Raw genomic sequence first — 14,211 nt, 5'->3', positions numbered from 1 at the left:
AACAGTGCCGGCAGCACAGCATTTGGTTTCCAACGGCTTGAAACATTTCGGCGGATCACGCGGCACTGGTAACCAAAAAATAACGAAAAGAAGACAAATGACCGAAGCCGTAGCCGCTGCACGGCGTTGGCGCTCTTCCCCCGTACTGGGCGGGCGCTGCTCCAACGCACGCCACACACACGCACTGAGCTGCTCCTGCTGGGTGAGCCACCGGGCATCTTTAATTCACAGCGACTGATCGCAAGCAGAGGCGAAGCAATCGCTCTGCTCGGACTTCGTCGACCAGCAGCACGAGCCACTTCGGACAGCGGGGCTTTCTACTGCCCGCACGTGCGCGAGCTGTAACAGCTCGTTAACGAATATGCTCTGTGCGCAGTGAGTGCCTTCAAGCGCGCTCGCGGTGAGAAAAGCACCAGCGTTAACTTTTCATGCAACACCCGGCCCGCTCACCGAGCACGCCTGAATGCAGAAAGTGCACTGAGAGTGTTAAAAATCTCAGTAGGCAACTCCGTATCTTGTATTTATGCCAAAGACGAGGCTTGCAAAACCAATATCCGTTGCTTAAGCAGCTGCCGTCATTATCGCTTTTGTGGACGTGGTTGCGGCGAAGCGCGTCCCTTGAAACCTGTTTCCTAGACATTTTGGCGCCTAAGCACGCGTGGTTCCATGACGTTTAGTCTGCGTAGCACCAGATGGTGCTTGCCGCTATGCTTTCAAAATCTATGCTTTCGTTTATAGCCCGATTTATTACTCCAATAGCACCGTTAAAGGAATACAAAGCAAAAAAAAACGAGCATGGTGGCGACTGCCTCCACCCCGTTTCAAAGGCGACCCTCCTATCTTCCATCCATCTATCCATTCATCGTACGACGCGGTGAGACGAAAAGTAAGGTGCAGTACGAAGAACGGTTGAGGTAGGGCGGAGCTCGGTGCTTCACTGAGAGCGCTCCACGTAGACCGGAGGCCCGCAGTGACCGCAAGCTAAGGGAATAAAAAAAAAATGTACGCGTCGATGAAGCGCGGCCTTACGCCTTTTTTTTTTTTGACAATTCCAAAGGGAGTGGTTTACTTTTGGAGGCTAGGGCTGTGTGCTTGAGGACGAAGTGTTACCGCCAAAAATTTGACACCACATATGACAGTTGCTGTTGCTGCATACAAGAAAAAGAAACAATAAAACATGCTCTTATCCAGTGTAAGGCCCCCGTACCCTCAGTGCATGATGCCCCGGGGATCCGATAAGCACTTCGGTTTAGTAACAGCCAGTGCATGGTCAATTTTCATGAAGTAGAAACAAGACACGTGTAGAGGACTGGTGGAGAACGTCAAGAGAGTAGTTTAGAAGGGGGAATAATAACATTGGCTATTAATCCGAAGATACTGAGCACGCTATAAATCAATGACTTGAGACACTTTTCATCCCCCGATAAGAAGAGGATGCTGATAATTGTCTACCTCTATCTATAATCTCTCGTCATACACGGTTATATATTGTCCCACGCCCTATACCCAATTTGGCGGTGCTTTTTGACCTCTCTGAAAACATCTAAATGGATAACGAGCCATGTACCGTGACAAATGTTTTTCTTCACGTTCGTTCCGATGGGGTTTGCCTGTTGGCTGCTTTCCGCAGTAAGGCCGCTAGTAGATCCTCTCGATCACAGCGTCCGCGAGCACAGTAGAGGCGGAGTATTGAAGTGGGCCAATGAGCACAGCTACTGCCTCCTTTTGTTGGCAAAGAGTTCGCGGACAGATTACACTAATTCTGTAGTTTTGCAAGAAAAAAAAGTCAACGCGTTCGCTCCTCCAAGGCATACCTTGGATCTCAGCGCCACGACCTACATGTGGCACGCACCAGATGGTATATTTTCGTCTTGCAGTGCTCACTCGAAGCTCATGGAATGGATGAGGGCTGGTATAGACGTTAAAAGTTGTTTGCTTCCTGAACAGTACCACGCTGCTAAGGGCACTGTTTCAATGGTTGTAAAACTGCGTAAACGGGCATGCGAGATTTTGTAGGCTTGGTGAACAATTGCCTAGCCAATCCACTAGAGTGCATCTATTTTTGTGTGACCTGATTAGGACGTTCCAAACGCACTGTGGCTTACTCCGCAGCTGTGCTTACCGTTTGAGCAGCAACAATTTGGCAGTACATTAACGTGGTAATATAAGTGTACCGTGGGTAAGCATGGGCGTGTTGTTATTGCTGTTTGCCTCCCATATTGTGGCGTACTTGCTTGGTAAATTCCACCTAACCAGGAGCTCTGTTCACCTCACTCCAGTGCCGCCTTGACCTCCTCACTTGTTCCCTTAAGGCATTATGGACAGCAGCACTATCATCGCACTATTATGCAAGCGAGCTTGATATTGGTAGCTTTAGGCACACAGCCATGTTTTATTTTTGAAACATTCTGGAACAGAAAACAACCATAAAATTCTGCGGGCCCGATAAAGGTGGCCGCACTGAAAACCTCTCCGCGCGCCGGGAAAGATGTATGTCTGGTTATCACTGTGATAGTCCCTACTGCCATAAACAGAACGCATAGAGGCAGGCCGCTGTGCATAGCTGCTTCTGATGATTACAATCGTTAGTTTAAAAGTCCACGAAGCACGAAAACGACAAGGAACTGTGAAGCAACTGGTAAATGCGCACATACGGAGTAGCTTTGACACCCATTTCATAGGCATTTCTGTTAACCTCTCGTAGCGTAAGACTTTTTGCTTTGTTCTGACATAAAATGCTGACGAGGTAAAGCAAGTCATCAACACCTCTGAAGGAGCAAGGTCAAACATGATCGCAGAAAAATTATTGGCGGAAAGGCACGTATAATGCGAAACAAAAAAAATACGGTGGCGAAATAAGAGGAACGAGTCAATAGAAACATTGCGACACGACGTGTTCTCCCATCTTTGATCTCCTCTAGCCAGAATTGCCTCCTCGGATGACCGAGCCTAAATTTTCAAACATACGACCAGCATCAAACCTAAAACTATGGAAAAATATAACGGCGAAAAGAAAATGCACGCAAATGTACGTAGAAACCTATCTGGCGCATCACAGTGCGCTGCCGCTGGCAGCGTGTACTTCCGGGTTCATTCTCGGTTCCGGCGGAAGCAGAAGCTCTTACGCCTGAATAGGCTGCGCAATCTCGTTGTCTGTACATTCCTCCACACGGAGATGTTGCTGCAAGGAACCGGACAACACGCAGCAAAGCGTCAGCATGAGAAAAACTCCGACACGAGCACGACGTAATGGAGGTCTACACGACGCTGACAACGGGAGAGGAAAGGAACAAGGCCGGTCGTTAAGGGCCCGCGCCTGGTCCTGTTGTGAGCGCAATGGCTGCGGACGACACCTTGATCATTGACGGGAAACGGCTCGCGGCGTGATCGCTGCCGTTTGCCTAATGGGTTCGAGCGGCCCCTTCCCCTGCTTGCGACAACATTGAGCACACCAGCGGCGACGACGATGCCAGCTATGAGGCAGGTGACGAAAGAAGGGACAAAGGACTAAATGGTCGGTTCAACGCGAAAAGACTTCGCCTCTAAGCCGAGCAGCCGTACCGACCGGGTGTACTTCCCCTCGCAATAGCGCTTCCGCAATGCTTAATTTAGACCTCCCACTCTGTTGCATCTGGCTGGGTGTCACTGTACACCGTTAAAGAAGCCAACTGCACGTTCCAAGGGTGGACGCACTTTGTTAGGCCCACTAATTTTGCAAAGTGTCCCTCCGCGCTTAATATAAGCAGGGGAAAAAGGGCACCACCGTTACCTCACATCGAAGCAGTTAGTCACAGGGCCTAGCAGCAAAAGCGAATGCGTGGGAGCGCTAATGGTAGCGGCTGTAGTGAAAGCTGATGTCGATGCGAGCGTTAAGGAAAAAAAAAACTGCAGAAGTGGTGACCTCTGCGGGAATTTCGCAGTCCTTAAACCTTTCGCAAGAGGCCCTGAGCTGCCAGGGAACATTACCTAAGTTACAACACGGCATCCACGTCTAGCGTCAACGGAAAAATAAAAATAAAAGTAAACCAAATCTACAAGGATACTACTGAAGTCCGGTACTTTGTGGTGCGTACGGCGAGGGATTGTAGCCTACTGCTCATCATCATCATCATCATCATCATCATCAGCCTTACTACACCCACTGCAGGGCAAAGGCCTCTCCCATGTCTCTCCAGTTAACCCTATCCTTTGCCAGCTGCATCCACCCTTTGCCTGCAAACTTCTTAATCTCATCCGCCCACCTAACCTTCTGCCGCCCCCTGCTCCGCTTACTTTCTCTTGGAATCCACTCCGTTACCCTTAAGTACCAGCGGTTATCTAGCCTTCGCATTACATGCCCTGCCCAAGCCCATTTCTTTCTCTTGATTTCGACTAGCATTTCATTAACCCGCGTTTGTTCCCTCACCCACTCTGCCCGCTTCCGATCTTTTAACGTTACACCTATCATTTTTCTTTCCATGGCTCGCTGCGTTGTCCTTAACTTAAGCTGAACTCTTTCCGTTAGCCTCCACGTTTCTGCCCCGTAGGTGAGTACCGGTAAGATAACAATTTTGTACACTTTCCTCTTGAGGTAAATTGGTACCTACCGCTAACGCAAAAGAAAGACAAGAAATCAAGTGGCTTTGTATCCGCCACTGCGCTGAACGAAATCGGCGCCAGTTATGGCTTCAATTACAGGACGTGCGCAGCTGCTTCGACGTATGTAGCTACTCTCCGCACCTTGACCGCACCCGCAGTAGACAAAAACTGGTGCGTAGAAAAAATGCGTCGATGCAGCCGTAGAAGGCATGCATCAGAGGTGATAGCCAGGACACAGTGTCCTGTACTTGACAGTGACACGTGCATGACCTGAGTCAATATAACGCATCGACAACGATAACGTGGTAACGTAACAAAGATAACAGGAAGCATACACTTGTCTCTGAAAGTGGATTCATACGATGAGGTATGCGGTCTCGGACGAATCCTGGAAATTTCATGAAAGTGCAATCCCTCGCCCCCGCCCTCCTCCTCTGAACCTCCGAGCATACCAAGCTGCAAATGTTTCGATCGTCTTAAGCCGCATCCACAATATAGATGTTGGACTCCCCGAATACACCGGCCCAACCTAGGACCTAAGAGGACCGTCGGGCCCAAGTACACTGGTCCTGAAGTTCTCTTTCTTGTGAGACGCACTAAGGTTGAAATCAGGGCTAGTTGGACAAGAAGGCACAAGAAGCGCTCGCTTCGGTCGTGCTTCTTGTGTCCTCACCATTTCCTCTACTTCCAACGTGAAAGGTGATGTTCAGTTACGCGCTAAGCCCCCCGTGAGTAGTTCGCCAACTCGTGAGCAAGCGTACATTTGCATTCAAGTAAAGAAGAAGGCTTTGTTTTGCTGATAAAGGTAGCTAACTTTTATACAGTAAACTCAATACGCCAGCGACGCGACGCGACGTTTAATGTTGCAACGGGTGCGTTATTAACTAAGGTAAAAATTAAGGCTGAGGAACTCTGCAACCAGCTTACAGTTAAAGAGTAAGGTGAGGCTTCTGGCACAAGTAAAAAGGTAAGCCGACATTTGGTTCGCTGCGAAAACACAAAAAGCTGATATGCCGTTTGTGGTATTCATACGGGAACGGCACACGCTTGCCGGGTTTTTAGTCCAGCTTAAAATTACTTCTGATCGATCATCATCTCCTATTTAAGGACTCCGTCCTTATAGTTAATCCTCCGAAAATGCAATCTGCCCATGGGCTTACCGTTCTTTCAGTTGAGATACAGAATTTCTACAATACCCTACCACATGGCCAGCTAATCACATACGTTAAAGACAGTATTGACAAATTTGGAAAAGCAAAGCTCCAAAACGAGGCGGCTAGAATGGTTGGTGCTTGCCTTCATCTGCTACCTTTTTATTTCAAAGTCACCGGCTTGACACGGAAATAAATATTATAAAGAATGATATGCTTTAAGCTCCTGTTAACGGCGGACTCAGGCGAACAACACCCGAACCTGAGGAACATGAAGCCGAACCAATCCGAAATATTCCCGAGTTCTCTGTCAGAACGAAAGGAAGCAGAAAACTTTCACCATGCCTACAGTCTCGAGTGGGATTAAAACAAGCGTCAGCGTAGATAGAAGCTTTGTTTCCGAACGCTTTAGGAAACTCGGCGAATGCCACATCCTCTCGCGCTGAGTGTTGAACTGGTAGCCTCTGGAGCTGCGCGTTGCAAATCGTCTTCTTCGTCATCTACCCTCCCTTCCTTATGCGATGCGAATGCTCGTCGCCAGGATGAGTGGTCATGCAGTTGAGCCGCTAGAGTCAAGCGACACGAAGAGTGGCGTATGGCGCCAACCACGGCTTCTTATAGACTCAGAGGAAGGTTAAAACGCTGCCAAAATGCGCTGCTAAGGCCGAGGAAGAATGGGCGATTTCCATGGCGAGTCAAAGGGCGGAAGAATCGGCTAATGCTGAGCGCCCTGCCCAACATGAAAAACAGAAGGGGTTTTCTGTATGAAACATTCCGCACCATTTACTAAAGGAGGAATTGAGGCATGAAAGGACGGGTAAAAAAGATGACTGGCACTAGTTGCTATTTTCTGGCGGATCTCGCCCGTGGGCATGTTAAAGTTGTAGCTATTCAGTACATACCAGGAACGCATGATTTGCTATCTTGTGCGTAGAGAAAAACGCTTGTCTAGAACGGCCGAACTGCGAGCTTTGAGCCGCTGCGTGTTACGCGCGCGATATCTAGCGATAATTCCTAGATCGAGACTGGTCTGGCGTGAGCATGTGGGGCCAAACTAATCGCATTACCCGTCTTATCTTAGCTTGCTGATTGCCGCGGCTCTTCCACCTGCTCCTGTCGTCAGAAGCGCTGTCATGTGCATGACGCGATGAAATGTGCGCCGGAGCTTCCGCGCAAGAAAAAAGGAAAAGAAGCCAGGAACCGTGCGTGCATAGTTTACGTTCCGTGTAGCCGGCACCGTAGACACAACATCTCACGGCGAAAGGAAGCAGTGAAACCACTGCGGTCAGCTAGCTGCGAAAAGACGGGCCATGTTATCTGTTTGGCCGCACATGCTCGCGCGCAAAGAACATCTCGAACCAGGCGTTATCCCTAGACGTCAGGCGCGCAGCCCAGAGCGGCCTGGAACACGCAATTCGTGCGTTCTAGACAAGCGTATTGACCTCTGTACTTCTAAGCGTCACGATGAGCCCGCGATAATGTGCAGACGCACATTTGCGGAGCCACACTTCTTTCAATTGCACGCTTCGCTAAGAGCACAGAAAAAACCGCACAGCAGGCATCTATCGAAGGCAACTTAGGCCGCAGAATCCACGAAACTCAGTACCGACGCCACAAGCTGTAAAATTATTGAGACCATAATTATCCAGTCACCTTGACCCGACGTTAAAGGATACACATTTTCGCCTGTAAGCCTTTATATCGCTTTTTTGGGATTATCACCTAGCAATCAGGGTGAATAGATTATGAACTGTTCGCTTTCGGGTGTTTATTTCATGCTGTTGGTTGGTTTTCGTTTTGAGGAAAGGAAATGGCGCAGTATCCGTCACACATATCTCGATGGACACCTGAACCGCGCCCTAAGGGAAGGAATAAAGATGGGTGTGAAAGAAGAAAGGAAAAAAGAAGTACCGTATAATGGAGGTCTCCGGAATAATTTCGACCACCTGGGGATCTTTAACGTGCACTGACATCGCACAGCAGACGGGCGCCTTTTGCGTTTCGCCTCCATCGAAACGCGGCCGCCGCGGTCGGGTTGCAGCTCGGGTACTCTGGCTCAGAAGACGAGCGCCTTGCCTACGTTGCCGTAAAATGGCCGCTTTGCTGAGTAATAAAACACGCGGTAATTGGCCAGCTGTCCTTTTCATCTCCCTCTCCGAGCGCTATTTGCTCCAAAGCGACAGAGACGCAGGATTAGGCAGAGTAACGGCAACAATCTACCAAACTGCATTGTGAGCTGTCCGGTGGCGCAGCCCTCGGTCGGTAAGACTTCTTTTCTACAGACGTGGACGCAGTTTCGCTCAGCCTAGGAGGGGAAAGAATCGCCTGTGCTGCAGCTCGCAACGTGCACGGGACGGCTCGTGCCGACGATAACCCGAATCAAGCGCAATTCATTCCCTCCCGCACCAAAATAAAATGCTCCCCCGGCGCAGACACGGAAATGCTTTCTCTGCCGCTGGCCGAGAGCGCCTACGTGGGCGTCAGGTTCCGGAGAACGCGTGCAGCACCGCGATATATTTTCCCTGGCTCATTTTTTTTTACCTCTCCGGATTTCAGAGAGAGTAAAGCAGCCACAAATTTCGCGGCTAAATTAAACAGGAGAGAAGGCGAAAAGATAGCAAAAGCGAGAAATGAATGCTGACAGGGTACCTGGTGAAAAGCGTATAAATAAAATAGGGCTATAATTTGAAGCCCACTCATATCCTATGACAAAGAAGCACAAAAAAAGACCCCACCCCCAAGCGCAGGTGTGCGGGCAAAAGCAAAATCTCACCGTGCAACTGCGCTACGAAATGCGTGCCGACAGCGGCAACAAATCAACGTGTTCTTACTTCGCTCCACAGAACATTCGCGATGCAGTGCCACTGCTCGGTCTTGGATACTTCAAGGGAAACTTCCGGTGCTTGCGAACTCTCACTTCTGGTTATTACTTTACAACGAACTTGAAAAGAGGTTAGTAAAATGCTAGTTACTCACCTTTTACTGTCTCTGACAGCGTGTAAGTAGCTGTTGGTATGCGTTTGCGCCATAAAAATAAATTTCTAGCCTGTATCGTCGTCGAGACTAGTATAAGCACGCACAGAAAAACCGACCAGCAACATTCCGAAACCTCTCGTAGAATGAGTTTTAGCCAAGTGTCTGGGCTTGTGGACGTGCCTCCAACTTCGGCTGCTTCTCTTCGCCGATCTCAGCAGCGCGCTTGGTCTGCTTGGGTGCTTTCCTGGTTTAACGAGCCGCCACCATTAGCCGCTTCTCGTCTTCCAGCTGGACAACGTGCACGGCGTCCATCGCAGTTTCTGGTGCTTAACGTGCCGCCTGGTTCCAGAGCTTTTCTTTTACAGCGCCAGCTGTTAGTTGGACGTCTCGGCAAAACACGGCATCCAGCCCTGCGCCCTTAAATCGGTACACTTTAAATACGAATGCGCTTTAAATACGAATACGCTTATACTGGAGTAAAGAGGGGAGTAGGCTGTCTTCTAGCGCACTCCCTGCTATGAAAAAGAGTGGACTAGAGGACAGCTTACTGCCTTTCTACTCCTTTCTGTTTGGGGTGTACGCTGGGACAGATTGCGCGGGCGTGGAAAAGACAAAGGAGAGAAAAGTCTTCTGACAGACCAATGCACCCACTATAGAGGAAGGAAGCAGGTCACGTGACACGTTAGCCACCGAGTGACATAGCCTGGTGGGTCGAACGAACGTGCCTCACTGACGTAGGGTTAGCGTGGCTGGCTCGCCACCCAAGGGTCAAAGGTTCGGTTCCCAAATATTTACCGCAACTTTCTTTTCAGTACAAATGATTTACCACACATCCTTGCATCTGATAGTGAGATTTGAATCATGCAACGACCTGATATTCAAAATTTAACTCCAGCTTTAAGCATTTTTTATTGCGCAGTTCAACGTGTGACGTCCCAACTCTCTCAACCAAACCCGAGTCAGCGTGAAAACGCGCACGGTTTGTCCTCCGAACATGTGATTTAACGCTCACGTGTTAAAATACTCACGTGGTAGCTAAGAAAGCGACTGAACTAAATGGTGCAATAGAGATGCGGAGTAAGAGTAAGTAAGCACCTGCTTTAACAACAACAAAAAAAGGCTGCGATGGTTAATCTTGTCGCTTGACACGAATAATTCAGCGACAAGCTGACTCCGGCGTTCGGTTTGGCCAGGAAGTCTACCACGTTCCCGCTCTACTTCGCTTACTGCTCGGTCTTGTCGCCTCTCATGCTTTCACTCCCGCTAGCGGTGGGAAACTCCAGTTAGAGTGCTCCGGTGCACCCCGTAACTGGAGATGTCATGCTCAAACACGATTAATGCTTGCACATGCAGCATTCGTTTATTAGTGAACACGCGCGCACAATAATTTGCCAGAGAGAGCCTAAGTATCGGTGTTTTAATTCTTTTCTTTTACCTTTCTCCTCCACCAACACGCCATTTTGTTGCATTTTGGACGGTGAGAGCAGATGCGCATGCACGTGCTCTGAAGTGCGACGACGACCGAAATGTCTAAGGCATCAGGAAACTAAGCTATTCTGGTCACGCCGGTGGTAGTTCGAATCCCGTTTGAGGATGAAGTTTTTCTCCGCCTCTTTCTGTGAAGCGACGGATTAATGTCCTCCATGCGGTGGAACAGCTCTATAACAGCTTCTTGTTGCAAAGCATGATTAGCCGCTGCCAACTGATTCCAGGTTATCAGTAAAGTTTATTTCCATAGGTGCAGACTTGTACGTAACGCGTTAAAAGTAATTGATTATGTCTAAGAAAATACATTTTTTTGGAAGTTTTTAATGATAATGTTTCATTACGTTATGTTTCAAAGCGTAATGCTTTCGGAAATTCAAATTCGTCTATCAGTAATTGATAACTGGTAATCTGTTACATTTGTTTTAAAGAAACCGACTTGTAACCAGTGGTATAACTTCGAAAACCTGAATTCAGTGGCAAACACTAACGTAGCGCGTTAGAGCGGCGGATAAGCCGCGCGCATGAGGATGTCCGCCCACGCAAGCCCTAGTGGCTACATTTGACTAGCCTCGTGTTCCGAGCTTCGCATTTCGTTCGCCACGACGGCACAGCGGAATGTCATGTTTAGTGAGCTGGGGCTTTCACCCATCAGAGAGTGAAAAACAGCGAAGGACGGCGCTTTTTGCGACTTCGAGGTGCTGAGCAAGGTTTTCGCATCCTAAAGCAACGTCCGCCGAGTTCATCGAGATACTCTTCAGTGTCGCTACTGATGTGTTCACAACTAAGCGTGAAAAAATGCTGAATAAGAGCTCGAAAACAACTGAAGGTGAAAGACCAACATATGTGCAACAGCATATTATAGAATAAGCAAGCTCCCCCAGCTTATTCCCGTTCGTGTATATTTATGCTATGCCCATAAAAGAATGGAAATAACGTAATACTAATCAATTACTTCTCTATAATTGTTCATATACTGTTAATGGGCTACCATTGACCTCTGAAATCAGTCAAATTTCAGATGAAGTAACTGTAAGTGTAATCAGTTGTTTGTTTTCTGTAACGTGTAAAAGACTAAAATGTTACTTACGTTTGCTACCTTGCGTCGCAAGTACGCGTTCTCAAACTTTCGAAACAACCCTATTCAGGTAGCTTACGCGCAGACTGATTAGTGCTTGAGCCCAGCTTTGTCTGCCTTATCGCAGTTCGGAACAAGGCACCCATATTGCACTATTCCACTGTCGTGGCCTCAGTGTCTGTATTCGTAGAACATTACCATTTCATCGATATGCTGATATGCAAAATGTGTCTGCAATCACAACCAGCTGATATGTGCGTTCTGGTTACTTCTTTCAGATTACACGCCAGCAACAGCGCGCTGAGGAGTCAAGTAACTCGTCATTGAAACTACGAGTTTGTATTATACTGCTAGTTGACACGTCAGTGAGTGGCGTGACAGCAGCGCTGCTTGTCTACTCGTCCCGCACACAAAAGCCCGTGCTTCGGGCATCCTGCCAGGTACGCACACCCAATGGAATAGCGTCAGTTCTACAGCATGCATTAATTTTGGCCGGACAGTGGCTCTGAGACCAATGACAATGGCTTTGATGAGCACTTAAAGCTAGGTATGAGGTCGCATTCGAAACAGCAAGCTAGCAGTTGAATGCCTGCAGGACCACGCGGCCAGTTCAGCCGTCATTGCAGATACTTGCAATGATATGCGCGAGGATGCAAAAGGCAAAAGATGCTGCGAGATGCAAAAGGCATCCTGGAGGGTTGCTGCCTGTAGCGTGCTTCCAAAGGCATGGCTACGGGGCAGTTTTGCTGAGACATTTTTTAACAGCCCATCCTTACTTCTTTATTTTCTTTTTGGTTTTTCCGCCGATTTCCCGAGAGTCTAGCAAGCAGTTAGTCGTATTTTAAATGAGGCGTTGCTAATGTCACTTTTGGTTTGGCTATTCTGCGTTATCGTTTGGGCACGCTCAGATAGGAGACAGCGAGGGCGACAAGATAAAGTCCTTTCCACTCGAGGTTATCGTGCCTCGTCAACTAGATGCATCAGCGCTCACCTTTGGCGAGCAGTGCCAGCGTTGTCACGAGTGCGAAGAACATCCCGGAATCCATCCGCCGAATCGGCGTAACACAAGCACGTCCTCGCACGGGCCCAGCCAACCATTGACTCCGCGCGTGGCTCGGATGCGGTTTGCGCGGGCCCAAGCGGGAGGGAAACAAACGCGGGCAGAAAAAAATCGTCGATAAAGGCAGGGAGCGCGATTGCTGCGCCGCCTGTATGTCGCGCAACGAACCGGGACCCGCCCCCACCGCACCACACCCTTCATTCGTTGCCGGCGTTGTGAGCGCGGAACAGCGCCTCCGACGAAAGCTGGCGTCCGCGTGCACGGTAACATGCTCGACGTTCACAGTACTCGCCCTCTCTTCTGTGGGGCACAGGCAAACGCAAAAAGCGGTTAACGTAATCAGCCGCAGTTCGTTAACCTCGAGGGAAGGCGCAGTTAACTGGGTCAATCGTACAGTCGTATTTTAAGTCGAGGAAGCGATGTTTCATCTTAATTAAAACCGATTTCCTCGCTCCTGTGCGAAATATTTACTTCGTTCCTCACGATACAGGGCGCTCTAGCCAACACACATGAATATTTGAAAATGCACTGACTCACTTCGCGGAGTGAGAATCTGTATCATCTTTGGTGGCTACTTTTGCCACACAGGAGTTTTCTCTTTTCTAATTCCTGGCATATGTCGCCCTCCTAGCAGCCAATTACTCAACCACTTCGCAGTAATTTTCATTGGTAGTAATTTGGTTCATATTTTTCTTGAAATAAAAGAATAATTACTATATCGGTATCAACCCAAGCGCAACCATACGGCTATAAAGGAAAGCTATGCAGCGTTCTCAGAAACTTCGCAGTTAAAAAAAATTCGTCCTGGTCCGGGGTTCGAACCCGGGACTACCACTACACCGGAGCAGTCGCTCTACCAACTGAGCTAACCGGGACGGCGAGAGCGAATTGATCAATAACAAGAAGTGGGAACAGTATTGGTCAAATGTTTTTAGGGGAATTCCCCAAGGTGGAGTAGATTGGGTGGATGCCAATGCGTAATTATTCTCATATTACAAATCGACTCCGCCCTGGGAAATTCCCCTTAAAACATTTTACCAATACTTTTCTTGTTTTCGTACCTACACCGTGCCACAGGCTTATACTAGTTTCGAGGAAGAAGTAAACAATGAATGGCCGCACGAAAAAGCAGTCAAGCAGCAATACATGTCAGAACAATAAGAGCCAAACGTTGTGGCAAGGCTGTAATCTTTTGTCACGCGACGCTGAAGAGACAACAAAAAGAAGTGAGGGGATGTGATAAGGCACCAGGCTCAAGTCAACTCACCCTTTTAAACAAGCCTGTAACACTATAAAAAAATTCACCAGAATGATTACAACACATCGCTGGACATAACTGACGCGGTGAATCATTTCGCGACTCTTTCCAGTTTGTTATTGGTCGCAGGGAAGAGTTCAGATTGGTAACTGACTGCGTTTGCTTCATTAGTGTGATCCTATCTTTACAAAAAGCACTCAGGTGAACATACTTAAAAGGTTCTGATCAACACAAGTTTTGTTTAGAAATATACTCTGAAATAATTATAGCCGTGACATGCAGCCACTGGAGCAGTTCTGGAGCGAGGTCTTCATCAGAACACCTGCGGCTCTGCGAAGTCTAAACTGGTGCTTACAATCTCTGAAAACAACACAAGCGTCTGTTTTTGTTGTTCTTTCTTATCTCTGCAGTGTCATTTTAGTTCAGGAATCACATACAGCACACGCAAATTCGAATAAGACATTGGATCTCAGGGAAAAGCACTTCCTTTTCCGATGCGTAAAAACAAACTATATATGCTTTAGTAATGGTACACATAATTTACATTCAAATGCTAAGGCACAGTAAACATTAAAAACACAAACAGGAAATAATATCAAATGGTCGCGTCAGGATTTCCCTCATT

At 48.2% G+C, this 14,211-nt stretch overlaps 1 protein-coding gene across 2 annotated transcripts in view; it reads right to left on the bottom strand.

Annotated features, from left to right (window-relative positions):
• LOC144094560 (uncharacterized) overlaps positions 1-12,399 on the bottom strand; it is a 126,400-nt gene extending 114,001 nt beyond the window's left edge. Inside the window, exon 1 of one of the 2 annotated variants that reach the window (XM_077628478.1) lies at positions 12,260-12,399. In XM_077628478.1, the coding sequence (XP_077484604.1) occupies positions 12,260-12,314 (55 nt within the window). In that variant the 5' untranslated portion in view covers positions 12,315-12,399. The remainder of the gene's footprint in view (positions 1-12,259) is intronic. The other variant, XM_077628477.1, reaches the window with a different exon arrangement.
• Between the last annotated feature and the right edge of the window lie 1,812 nt (positions 12,400-14,211).

The sequence above is a fragment of the Amblyomma americanum genome, chromosome 6 (assembly GCF_052857255.1).
Source record: "Amblyomma americanum isolate KBUSLIRL-KWMA chromosome 6, ASM5285725v1, whole genome shotgun sequence".
Lineage (NCBI taxonomy): Eukaryota > Metazoa > Arthropoda > Arachnida > Ixodida > Ixodidae > Amblyomma > Amblyomma americanum.
The sequence above is the reverse complement of the archived record's forward strand: the minus strand, read 5'-3'. Positions and strand labels throughout refer to the sequence as shown.